Raw genomic sequence first — 13,933 nt, forward strand, 5'->3', positions numbered from 1 at the left:
TTAAAAGGATATAGAAAAGTAGGGAAAAACACCACAGTCCCCCACCAACAATGCGCTCTGAGGGAAGAATTCAGTTGGACTCACACAAGGCCATATATGCTTGGCAGAACTAGGTGGATTGTTTTTGCATACCATCCCGAGGAACTTGGTGGCTGCAATTAACCCAAATGACGGTGCACACACTGTAATGGCCAGCTACACATCTTCACCTGCACACGGACTGAAAGGAAAGGTCTCGCAGCAGAGCAATGAAGTGTGATATTCTGTCGCCGTGGAAATGGTTGCAAAGACTAGCCTTAGGGCTTAGCTTACACACACGGAGACAGCGCTCTACTATGGTCTGTAAGACACCAAGATTTCATTACTGCCATAATCTTTAGCTCTCCCTAGGTCAACAGAGCTCAGAATGTGATGCAGAACAGCAACTCCCCAGAGGTTGTTCGGCAGCAGCAGTAAAGAAATAAAGCAGACGTGCAAAGGATGTCTCATCCAGAACCTTTTGGCTGCAAAGACACAAATCTGAGTGTTGAATTTCAGTAAAGGGAACGAAGCGGGCAAGCAAAACCCATAGCACTCTACAAAAATTTCAGAAAGACCCATAGGAGAGGGAGGAACAACTACAGCGCAACTCTCCAAACTGATGAAATATTAACTTCTGATTTATAACGTGCATCCCCTTTCTCCTAAATCCCTGCTGCACGAAAAGCAGCCTTCTAAAAAGGTTGTAACACATAGCAAAGTTCAAGGAAGGTTCTGCAAAAACAGAAAACGAGATCCCATGTGGAACCGGGCAGACAAGGGTTTTGCATGTGCCTTGGTCACCAGCAATGTGCACAGCAGTCTGGACATCAGCAGAAGGACAGGGGGATGCTGAAAGGCAAAGCAAGGGGAGAAGCACACGGTGATGCCTCCACCTCAGCAGCTCCTCTTCCTCCGGCACACAGCCTCGCTTTATCTGCCACCCCAATCTCACTTGTGGCTGCTTTCCCCATCCATAACTTTGAATATCCTTGGAATAAGAAAAGAGCTCAGGATGTGTCAGTGACAGTTCTTTCATTATCCATATAACGTGTGAATGCCACCGGTGTTACAAGCAAAGGGCAACATGACAGGTTATGAATCACCTAACGCGCGAGTTAGTAACAAAAAGTTATTAACTAGCTTGCACCTTTCAGAAGCAGACAGCAAAGCATTCTGTAAAAGTTAGCAAATATCCTCCGACAACAAGAAAGAAAGTGACTTCAACAAGGCCACCCAAACCACTCACTTCTATTACATATCTTGTTCTTTAGCTACTACCCCAAGTATGTGTATAACAGGTTTTTCTAAGTCTTAAACAAAAGACTGCAAGAGGGGGATTTAGCTCAGCAGCCTCCTAAGCAGTCAAGCAGTTAACACCCTACTCTAGGACCTAAGAAGTGAAGACTGATTCAAAAATTACATTTTCTTTACAGCCTAATTAAAATTCTGATTTCAGAGAACAAGCTCTGTGTTGTCTAAACAATTTGGAGTTCATGATTAAAACATAATAATTTTCATTTAGTATCAGAGGTGACACCAGCCTCAAAAAACATAAATGGCAAAGGTGTCAAGACACTATGGGATGGAGCACTTGTACAAAATACCTTTACTTGTAGCTTTATTTTAAGTGACTCTGCACTCTTCTTACTCAGTTTGCATATGGCTACTTCAAATCAGTTAAAAATGGAAAAAATAACACCTTCTCAAGAATAGAAACTTAAAAAACACAGAAGTCTCAGCTTAATTCAGCATGTACATCAATGGATTTACTTGTCACCAACTGCATAGCCTAAAAGCCACCAAGGGAGCTGACAAGTGAATAATGTATATATAACAAATGGAAAAAAACAGGATATTATTAACGTAGATCAGATTTCTGTCTGCTATTTGGAAAAAATCCCATAGCTGATCAGCTATTTCATGACTGAAAATATTTTCCGATTGAATTTTTCCGATGACAAACAACATCAAGGTCAAACTTCAAAAGACGAAGGAATGTGATCCCTGATTTTCTAACAAATCCACCCATACAACCAACTGCCTAGCTGGAGAGTTCTGGGGCAAGGAGAGCAGGCAAATAAAAACCTATCCTTACAGAAAGAAAGGATCTGAAGGCTGATCAATATAGGATGACTTCACAAAATACCGTGCACGCAGATTCTTTAACCAGATATATACACGTTTGTTTCTTGAAGAAAGCTGGACTCCTATCTTGTTCATGCTTTCTTTTGCTTCAATCCCCCATCACATTTTTAAAATTTTGCTAAGAACACCACAGACTGGCTACGTAAGGGAGCCCTGTTGGTGTACATTACTGCAGAGCACCTACGCAACATAGCACAGTGCAGCAGGTCAACAGCCAGCTAGGAAAGTGTTGGGTGGATAAGTGGAAAGAGGAGTAAATTAGTAGAGAGGAATTTAGTATGGAAATTAGGACTATAAACATCAGTTCCAAGGCAAGTGAGCAATACTGAGGTTTCCCTGCGTGTGTTGCAGGCATTCAAGCGAACAACACAAACCAGCAAAGTGTTCTAGGACATAGCACCACCGACATGAGATGCTGTGACTAATTAGTGGTCCTGCAACTGCATCCAGTTAGCTGTTAGAGGCTTGATTTCTACTGAAACCAAGTACTTCTATATCCAATTAACAGCAAGTGTCAGAGCAATCAGTCAAACACGTGGCTTCAGCCAGAGCAGTTAGGCATGTAACCTTGACTGGTGAGGCAAAACTGAGTCTATAAAATTAGATTAAGACATACCTAGGAATCATTACTAGAAGCATGCAACATAAAATTCTGCTTACTCTTCTTAAAAATGTACCTGAGGAAATAGAAACTGCACTACATTCTCTGCTACAATGCATGTCCTGTAAGCACAGAAGGAATCTGCACTATGCTGTTACCTTCCCTTCAACAAAACAATGAGTCTCGGTAGTATTCCAGTGACTCAGCTGATGTTTAACAAATAAGTGACATTTGAGGGAGCCACTGGCAGGATGGTTTAGTGGCCAACTGTCATAGTAGGTTGACCTGGATTCAGAACAGATTTCCTTGAGACCTGACTTATGTATGTCATCATTGCCCTGTTTAGCAGCACTGCATCCAGCTCCAAATGGGTCCATATGTCCAGAAGGCACAGCACAGTGATAATGACATGAGCTCAAGAGACAGCAGCAAATTAAGCAACAAGAGATTAGTAGCTCTGGTTCTCAGCAGAACTAACCAACCATTGCAGATGCTGATGGCACTACACCGTTTCCAGAAAAAAACTGTCTGGGGCCGACACAGGCATTTCCACCCAGCACTTCACTGCACAGCACGGACTCTTAACAAGCCAAGTGTGACATCCGAGCTGGCTGCGTGCAGCATCCTGTTCACAGATTTCATTTCCCATTCCTATAGTTTGGGAGCAAGGGTCTGTAGCTGTGCAGCCCAATTCCCAGATGACTCATCATCACACAGAAAGACAGAAATGTTTTCTTCAAGGGGTTGGGGAGCTGCTGAGAAACACCAGCACAACTGCTTGCAGACTCAAGAGCCAGTAAGAGCAAATACATTTTCTTTCGCTCAATCTTCTTAAACCAGATCAGAATCTTCTTAAAGTAGATCAGATCCCCAGTTCAATTTATGTAGTGTCTGTTACCAAATTACTATAACATAACCGAAAGAAAGAGTTGTCAGCGGGGCAATGATGACTGAAGATGGCACTGCCAAAAGAATTGTTCGTGTAATGACAGTCCCTGATGGGTAACTGCTTGGCAGCGATCACCCACCCACAGCATCCAGCTCTGCCCTCAGTTAAAACCTTGTGATCTCACTGAAGACATTCAGGACACAGCAGTAGGAATTGCATGGAAAATTACTCAACTGCTTTACACAAATCACAGCAATCACTCTCTTCACAGTCTCGTTTCAATACACTTTGATTACAAATGCTAACATTTGGTTTCTACTTAAATTTGTGTCTGCTTTGCAAAAGGCTCCAACTTACACAGCTATTTAGGATCTGCTCAGAGCAGACACCCTAAGTTTTTTACTCCATTAGTCCCCCCAGCATATAAAACTACGTATCAGGTCACATACTTCTGCACTACCAACTCTTTCTAGAGTGTTAAGAACTCAGGTTTTTGTAAATGTTTTTTTGTTTGTTTTTTTTTTTTTTTTTTAATTTCAAATTAAATAAATATGTAAACAAAAGGATGATGCACAACATTTATTGGCAACTTGAGACTTCCACTTCACAAAACGACTCTCTTTTGGTAGGACATTTCAATGCGTAACTGTGACTCTAACAATGTTGCTAGTGTACTGCAAAAAATAACTTACTTTTGGCACATCAACTGCCACCTCCCTCATGGCGCTGGGCCTGACATCATTCATCCCTTGCAGGAAGTCATTGAAAGCAATCATCACTGACCCAGCCACCTCGTTGTCTGAGGGGTTAGCTCGCTTCCCCAGAGCTCTCCGCAGTGCGTACAAACCTATTAAAAACAAAACCCATAAAAACATGTAGACTTCATCCTGTTTCTCACAAACACAAAGTGCACAACACACAAACACACAGCAGCGCTGGAAAGGAAACGATAGTCAAAAGCATGTCCCAGCGCCGGGCCTTAACTAGGTCAAGGAGCATGCAAGACACTTCTGATGAGAGAGGAAGAAAAAGGGGATTTTATGACCACAGACAGAATATAAACTAAATCAGTTCCAAAAGACAGAACAAAACAGCCCTATCCCCGTGTTCCTGAGATGAAGCTAACAGGACAAAACCTGCACATGGCCATACACTGATCCAAACACATTTTTAAATGACAAATTAGGAAGAAGCGTAATGAGTATTTGAGACAAGTATTGATTTAACACTTGCAAGATACCCATAAACATGTCCATTCCTCTATTTATTAGGACTTCTTTTCCCCTCCCTTCGCTGCTCTTAAAAAATAATGCAACCAAAGTGATATCTGTTACTTTGATTGGGATCCTGTTTTGCTACCTGATAGGATGCCAAATACCATTATTTTTCTTGATATGCAACAAACAATCCATCTTTTCTATACCTCTGCAATTCTGAATGGCTCTTCTTTCCTTTCCAGCCATCAGTGCACCTTCCAGACATACACAGGCATAGCTTTGACCTTCTCTTTCATTTGGCCAAACCACTGACACACGCCACTTATGAATCTTAACACTAGTTCCTAGCTTGTCCCTAAAATCCAGTCCTTCACACCCTGCAGAGGCAGCCCCCACTCACCCCACAGCAGCCCCAGCAGTGCCACCCGCAAGCCCCATGCTCTCAGACCAAGCAGCCACAGCCCCCACTGTGCAAGATGCCCAGAAGCACCATGTTTCTCCCACTGTATAATTATGCCTTTTAAGGTCTAATGTCATTTGGAGTTGTATTGCTGCTATTTCCAACCCTGCTCTATGACTTGGAGCTGTGAAATGTGTGATATATTAATGCGTGATGACTATAATCCTATACGCAGGCATGCAGACACGCAGACATGTAGTACACAGCCTGACGTGTGTTACAAAAAACTGGGGCGGTTAGTACGGCACCAGTTTGTCTTGCATGACCATAAAAAGACAAACATTTGTTAAATCTTTTCTATATTTAACCAGAGAAAACACCAATTAGTGCTAGATGAAAGCACAATAAAGGGGATAAGCCGTTTCTGAAAATAGATGTGGTTTTAACTTGCAGCAGATTATTGTCTTTTTTCTGCAGAGGCACTGGTAGATGGGGACATACAAAGTTTCTGACAATGACAGGAATTCTGCATTTCCTACAATATATACAGTGTGTGAAGAGATATAATATCTCCCCTGTGTACCGGTACAGCTGGTGTCTCTCCATAAACTGCCAATTATGACAGAGTCAGAGCACCTGCATTCAATACCCAGGCTCTTAATACAATAATGAAAAAAAAAAGTTTGCAATTCAGGTTTCCCCTTGTGCAGAACATCCAGAACTAATAAGATATATAAATAAAAACATTCCACGAGGCCAAGGAGAAAATGAAAATCTGGTCACCAGAGGACATGCATAAAATACAACTCATTTTAACAACCCAGACAATTTTCACGGTTCTTCCTCCCCCACTTCTTCCTTCCTCCAAAACAGTTCATTTTAAGCAAACAAAAGCAAGAAGACACAGATTCATCCCTGCAGATTTAAAATTTGCATCCAAGCAGATAAGAAAGCAGATAGGTTTTTCTAGAGCCAGAGCAGCAATGCCATGCAGGGAGGCAGGTACTGGGGGACAAGTCCTGTGCTTTGGTTTTGGTGAAGTCAATTCATTTGGCACTCTCATCTAAAAAAATTAAAGAATAAATAGCATAGCATGAAGTTAAGGCATAGAGAAAGCCAGTAACTGATCGCTGGTCCCCATTTCTGTACCTAACTGTTCCATCAGGTACCAGTTTAGCACAAAGCCCGTCTGATGAACTGTAATCACAACATGGTTATCTTTCTCTCACTACATGACCAATTCCTAACATGAATGAATTTATTTCAAAAAATTAAGAGAGAAACCCCAGTAAAAAGGTGCAAAGAGATGACCACTCTTGAGCATTGTGCTGCCAGTGCTGCCAGGAGCACCCGAGTGAAGTTTCAGCCACCGGCAGCGGGTTTGCAATGCAGCAGCCCTGATCCAGAACAGGAATAAAGAGGTCACAGCTTTCCAAACAAAGCCTGAATTAATTTCAGCATGTGCACGCACACGCCATTGCACAGGTCAGCATTTAATTGAAACAATGTTTTACATTAAAACAATAATAAAAAACAGATTGGAAAAGAAAGCATGATTCTTCCTGTTTCCTCCTGTTATCATAATCATTCTTTCCTGCACTTCAGACTGACCTCTACCCAGAGGGGGAAGAAAGTCTTATTAACAGGAGAAGGATACAGCCAGTGGCTTGCCTGAGGGGAAAGAAAACACATCCTTGTCTAGAGACACTGAAAGATATGTGTAATGTAAGGAAATGCGGGGCAGGGTGCAAAATATGCTGCTAGAAGCAGCGTACAGGCAAGGGGGGTGAATCACAGAGCAAACGCAAGTTGATCTGCCCCACAAAACACCGAGCGGCTCGGCTTGGCCATTCGGCTCCTTCGGCATGGGGATGTGTTGTCTGGAGCATGTGTACCACTGCAAACTGGCTCCAAGTACGGCACGGTTCAGCTTCGCTTGCTGCTTTCGAGACCCAGCTGACCTGCAGGGATCGCTGAATGCCAGCAGCCTCTGTCACTGAAATGCCACTCAGAAGGCAGCATCTGCAACCGTGAGCAGCGCTGATGCTCAGCAGAGCATAAATGGAAAATCCCAGTTTACAAAAAAAAAAAAAAAAAAAAGAAACAAGCATAATAAGTCATGCATGATTACCAGCAATGGAAAATAAACAATCTGTTCTAGTCCGGCAACTGTGCGCCCTACCTCACTAACTCATCCTGCCTGTCTAGAACAGAGGAAATTAAGTGGACAGAAGGGGAAAGACCAGCAGAACGCCTTGTCCTGGTACAGCTGGTCCTCCTTTGGCACCGGGCTGAGCGTGAGGTAGATAGCATTGTTCCCCTGCAAGGTTTTCCTGCTCATAGCTTTGCTAAGCCTTGGCACATTAGATCATAATCACAAATGCCTGGGTCTAAAAATAGACCCTACTACGCTGCTACATTTGTCGGTCTGTGTATAATTACACCCTACTGTAAATAATAGAAAGCATCCACCCAAAACAATGAACATACATACTTTAGGTTTCTAAACCAAATACACACAACACACAAGGAAATCAAGCAAACAAAACAAAATCATTAATCACGCTTCTTTCACTGCCCGTCAGCCGCTTCTTCCACAAATCTGTCTTGCCTCGACTTACTCTACCAGAAGCATAACACCAGCATTTGTAAGCAGCTTCACAAAAATTGTAATTTTCATGCAAGCTTGTTTACAAGAGGAAATGTTTCTTCTTTCCCGACTAATCCGGCATTTCCCTCCCAAATTACTCTGGCCAAGCCCTGGAGACACATACCATTCCTCGCTGTGACAGCTCTCAGATCCACCACCATGCTCTCCTGCCTGGCTGCAAGAGGAATGCTCAACAGCAGAGATTTCAGCTCCCTAACGGCACTGTGTGGGGCATCTTCCTCTACTTTTAGGTCTTTAGACACCATACTTCAAAATTTATCAGTGTTATGCATAGAAATGAACATTTCATATAACTCAGAATCAATTTGGAACTTCAGAAGTCCTAAGAGGAGTGTACCTGACTTCACAAGCAATGGATACAAAAGTTATTCCAGTGCTTGATAATTTTAAGATAAGGAGCTCTTCTCCTTTATTATGTGACAAATTGTGTTAGGAAAGCTTTTACAGAACTTCATGTATCATGTATTACAAATCGCATGTATTCTTGAACATGTAACCTCATAAATAAATGGAATTTATAGTCCTTTATTATGATATCGGATGATCAATTACAAGAAAAAACCACATGTGTCTTGTTGCAGGAACCACCACTCTCCATGGCTAGCTGAGGTGTGTTCTGCCATTTGCATCCTAAGAAACTTCTATAATTTAGGAATGTTTTCTTTCGCTTGGTGATTGTTTTATTTTTTGTTTGTTTCAAACACAGCAATAAACTTATTGAGGAACGAAAAAATACCCAAAGATAAGGCTACTATAAGTATGTTTTTAAAACATATTTCCTGTGATTTTAATCTCTACATAAAAACGTATGTCCATGTAGAAATTTTTCAGAGAGCAGAAACCCAGAGCTTTTTTCTTTTTCCTCTTGTAATCACATACTGCAATTTGTCTTTAGCTGCCAGCGCTGTATGGTAAAATCCCCAAAGAACTTTCATATACTGTTTGCACAGGAAAGATAATGCCCTTAAATCCCTTGTAACCATAACATTGCAAATTCCCTCCGCTAACCTGAGCATTGATCTACTGTAGGGATTGCGGACGCGATTTATAGCCCTTTGTGAGGAGCTGCGGCGTTCGCTGGAACATGTCTGCGGAGCCGACTGCAAGTCGCTGGGAGGTGCAGCAGGGGAGGGAAAGGAAGGAAGGAGGAACTATATTTTCAAGACCCCTTTCATACAGGAAACAGTTTATTCACAGATCAGATACGCACACATCATTTATCCTAAGGGAATGACAGCGCGGGGAAGTAACGAGTCCCAGACTGCCCGTGTTTGTGGCCCGCTCTCACGTGCAGCACACCTAAGCTAAGGTGAGACCTGCACATGCAAGGAGGAAAACAGGGCCTGCCCGCCTACCTGAACGGCAGGACGCCACAGAGAGCACCTCCATGCTGGTCCAGTTGTCACTAGGAACGCTGTCAGGCCAGGATACAGCTGGGAGTCAAAGGGGGGAAACCAGCGAAAGCTGCCCTTACAAATACTCAAGTTCTGCATCCCAAGAGCAGCATCCATTCAGCAGACACATACCTACGGGTCACCGGTTTTACTCCTGCAGGACTAACAGAGACCTACAACTTGACTTTCATTTTACCAGAGAATCTTTTATGATCTTTATTAACTATAAAAAGAACTAAGACTGCTCTCAAGCCCTAAGTTTGCCATTATATATTCCTAGAAACCATTTTATCTGGAGCCTGAGGGGGGGGTCAGAAAGCCTTAACCTTTTCCGCTACTGCACCGTTTCTACACAGACAGGTTCTCGAGGTATAGCCATGCTTGACATGCAGGATGCTTCTTTCTCTGCCTGAATTAGTACCAGCTATGGGAAAACAGCACTCTTGGCTCAGATACTGAGAAAACCTGCACCTTCGCAACCTGATGATGAGCATCTACTCTGAACAGATCAGCTGGCACCTTCCAGGTGCGAGGAAGATGGAGCGAGACAAACCTCTCTGTAAAGTGCTTGGTCCCTCCCCATGTACTGCAATGAAAACAAACCCCCACGGATTTTAGTACGGGCAGGGTCAAAATGTAATTGAGACCAAATCTACTACCATCACTGTTACCTTTAAAACCAGACTCAACACAAGAGTAGAAAGGAAAAAAGATGCATGCTAGTTGGTTCACAGAGACAAGGCTGTACATGAGCAGTGAGAAACCCCAGGGGCAGGAGCGAGTTGGGCACATCCCACCTGGGCTCCACGCGCTCCTGCTGGCCATGTCTGGCTTAAAGCTCGCGAGTGCTGAAGGTGGGCATTGACTGTCTCGGTCTTGTCACGCTGCAAATCAGCAGGATGGAACACAGCGTGAGAAAACTCAGACGTTCCAGTGTAAATACCTATTTTTTAGGGTTAGGTCTATGTCACACCTGAGCTTTTCCCAGTTCTCCCAGTTTGTTTTTTTTTTTTTGCATTTTGAAGTCCAGTGTTCTGCCATTTCTGCAAAAATCTCTCCATTTCCTAAGAATACAAATAGATGGCTTATGAAAAAAGTAAGTATTATTATCCCCTTGAGCTTAGAAAACCGCATTTTCTAAAGAAAAAAACATGAAAACCATGTTTCTCTATACCAAAAAAGCAAAAGGCCCTTCCCCACATCATTTTGAATGGCCCATGGGAATCAGGATTCAGTCAAAGAATGCAATAGCAGGTAGCTTGCAACAGCTCAATCTCAACCTTTTTCCAAACTTCCAAAAAAAACAAAGTATACGTGGTGTTTTCTGTGCATGTCAGGCAGTGCTTTGCCTTCATGATCTGTAACAGTGACCAGTTGATTTCAAAACAACCCCCAAAATACCCTGCAAAACAAACAATCCCATTGCCTCGGCCATCCAGTGCCTTTATCCAAGTCTACACTTTCAACAGTGTCTTGGGTCCAAATTCCTATGCTTCGGAATATAATCCAAGGAAAATATTTACATTTATAGCACACGCCTGGCAGAACTCTGGCCCAAATTGTCTTGGGAAAGGCTCAAGCTTCGAGGCTTAGAGAAAGGATACAGCTTCATGCTGCCCTCACACCAGGCCACTTCACCAAGACCATGGCTGAGCTGAACAAAGGGCTCAACTTTGCCTTACGAGGCCGAGAAGCCACGGAGTGAATTCAAAGTTTGTCTGATGGAGGGGGCAGCCAGGGGCTGGGCCTCGAGGGCTCACGCTTCCTGCAGGTGGCCCGTTTACCTAAACTGCAGAAAAACACCATCGATCTAACGGAGACGGTCCTGGATTTCAGGGGAATTTGCTTCCCCACCAATTACGGTGAAGAACAAAAAACTTATGAGCCCTTCAATTCCTTTTTATTTGTAATGCAAGGGGACTAAGGTGTGTGAACAGTAGCACAGGTCTTCAGGGTGGGTTGGAGACCTTATTTTTTAGTTCATAAAAGACGCAGCAGAAAGCATCTCAGAGCCAACAAAAACAAAAATACAGTACCCTACTGAATTATTTGTATTTTTACAGATCTAATAGCTATATACAATCAATATTCAGATTAAATGGCATATTGGTTTTTCATCCTAGCCATATTATTTACCAGAAAGCAGGGGCAATAAAAGGGCCAAGTGAATATCAAGGACAATAAGACCTCAAAACCAGAGGAACCAGAGGACTCAAGATCATGACCTTAAGATAGCAAATAATGCAAGCATGGCTACATCAGTTCAGCAGGAATGCTGACTTACACTGGTCAACAGCGTAGCTCAATTTCTTCATTCTGTAATGTTTTTGATAACAGCCAGCTCGTGTAAATGAAGCATTATAATCCTGAATGCAAAGCAAGGTGATGCCTTCACCTGTATTGCAATCAGGCAACTTGCAAAGCTTTGAGGCAAAGCAGAAGGATGTCTGCTGCTTTCACAGAAGTCTGGAAGTTACACTGGTCGCAATGCAGCATCCTTACTGGAACCAAATCGATGTTATTGCAAGAGCGACCACAATTTAAACAAAGACATTTGTTCTTCCTCTCCTCATGATGCTATCTTATCACAGTCCAAGTGTTTTATATCAGCACACTGAAATTATGTGTAGTGAACAAGGATGTTCAAGATAAATTCTAAGAGTTACAAAGCAAATACTTCCTCTCTCTGTAAACAATATGACTGAACCCACTTCTTGAAGAAATCAAGCTATATTTATATTCACTGTCTTGAAATGCTACAGGCAGCCATAGAAGGATAAGTTTATAATAAATTGCTATATTTGGAAACCTTTGTTGCTAAGCATCTTCTAACATTCAGTACAGTTTATACCATTCATGTCCCTGCTACATAATTAACATTTCATATGTTTTTCCAAAAAAGTGGAGTGCTTATCTTTGTTGTTGAATTAAAACCATTATAATTTTTTAGGGAATGAATAAAAGGCTGTGTGGCCAATTAATTAAAGCAGAAGCAGTGAGCTCTCATGGGCATACAAACACTGACATTACATGCAAAGATAGGGCAGAGTCTATCTCCTGAACACTGACTCTGCTTGAGATAAAACAATTCAGAATGCAGCTGTTCACACTAAAAGGTAGCCCACTAACCAATTTAGGACACGGGAAACCTCTTCCAGCCTTGAGAACATGACTCTCCCAGCTGCACATATACGCAAGCCCTTTTCTTGGCAAGAATTCTGTGCATGTGAATCCCTCAGAGGGCACTCAAGTCCTCGAGAGTCAACTCATCACATGCTGATGTCCACAGGATATGGTCCAGCACCTGAGAAGGGATTTGCAGGTTTTCCATATTACGCTGTTAACCTTTCTGAAAGGTTACAGGAGGAAGCAACGTGCAGCTAATGGTGGAAATCACAAGCAAATTGCCAGGCAGTAGAGAAACTCAACAAGTCACAATTTCTCCAAGGTAGTCATTATAGATAACGTAACCTTGAACACAGAAGAGGCGTATTAATTCTGAAAAGTCTTTCATCAAAGCCAGTGATACCTGCCACGTTAGAAATATCTTTTTTTTTGCTTTTAGCTTTGACAGGCTAATCATAACTGCTTAGTTATTTGTAAATCCAACAAACAGTATCTTCCTTAACATGTGAGACAGAGACACATATACCTTGTGCAACACCTCGGGTGGGGATACACCTACAGAGCTGATGCTGTCACCCTGGTGTGAGCTCTTGCAGCAATACCATAAGCTTCATAATTCTTCATAATTTTTTCATACGCTCATGTAATTTTGTCGTTTCATTTTATAAAATGCTAGAACTCTATCTGCTCTGGCAGCAAAGAAGGTATTGAAAGAAAAATCCGCAAATATTTGAAATAATCAAAACAGTGCTTAACTGATGCTTATGACCATCTGGACTTCAGTATTTCACAGCTGCCTGGTCACAGTAACCTGTTTGGAAAAATCCAGTACACAATGCGCTGATTCTCAGGTTTCTTGACCTCCTTTCCTCCCGTTGCCCGTTCTAGCACAGACGGCACTGCAGTTCTGTACACACCATACATGCAGGAGCTGAGAAGCATTCAGTGCAAGCTGAACTTTAAAAGCTCCTTAAACTCCTTAATCACTTCCATGAAAATGCACTGAGCTGCTGAACAGAACAGACAACTGGCCTGTCTGACCCCAGAAGTATCGCTAAGCACTCCTTGCATGGAAGAAAAAACAAGTCCTGCCAAGAAAACAGTTGGAATATGGTTAACGCCACAAGAGCTATTTACTTTTCATTAATCCATGTTCTTCAGAATTGTATAGAAGACAAACAAAAGCTTTTATAATGAAGTATCTTAGGAAACCTAACTATTGACGCCAAAGTGAAAGTTTTGGCTGCCGGAGCCCTACAATTACTCCCATTTACCATGTCATATTAATTTCTACAGCCTTGGTTTATATAAGCAGTATATACACAATATATATAATATTGCGTATAAAAAAAACAGAGTTGAAGTATAAAGATAAGGAAGGAGGAGTCCTTTAAAAGTTATCTAAACTTTGTATTAAGAATATAAACATATTTAGCTTGTAAACTTTCAGGCTTTCCAGCCCCAAAGAA

General features: G+C 42.2%; 1 protein-coding gene across 1 annotated transcript in view; it reads right to left on the reverse strand.

The window, feature by feature from the left end:
• The window catches only part of SPATA5 (spermatogenesis associated 5), a 189,749-nt gene that overhangs the window by 160,583 nt on the left and 15,233 nt on the right, over window positions 1-13,933 (reverse strand). The window contains exon 10 of the mRNA XM_032185948.1: window positions 4,349-4,503. Within this exon, the coding sequence (XP_032041839.1) occupies window positions 4,349-4,503 (155 nt within the window). The remainder of the gene's footprint in view (window positions 1-4,348; window positions 4,504-13,933) is intronic.

Source organism: Aythya fuligula, chromosome 4, assembly GCF_009819795.1.
Source record: "Aythya fuligula isolate bAytFul2 chromosome 4, bAytFul2.pri, whole genome shotgun sequence".
Lineage (NCBI taxonomy): Eukaryota > Metazoa > Chordata > Aves > Anseriformes > Anatidae > Aythya > Aythya fuligula.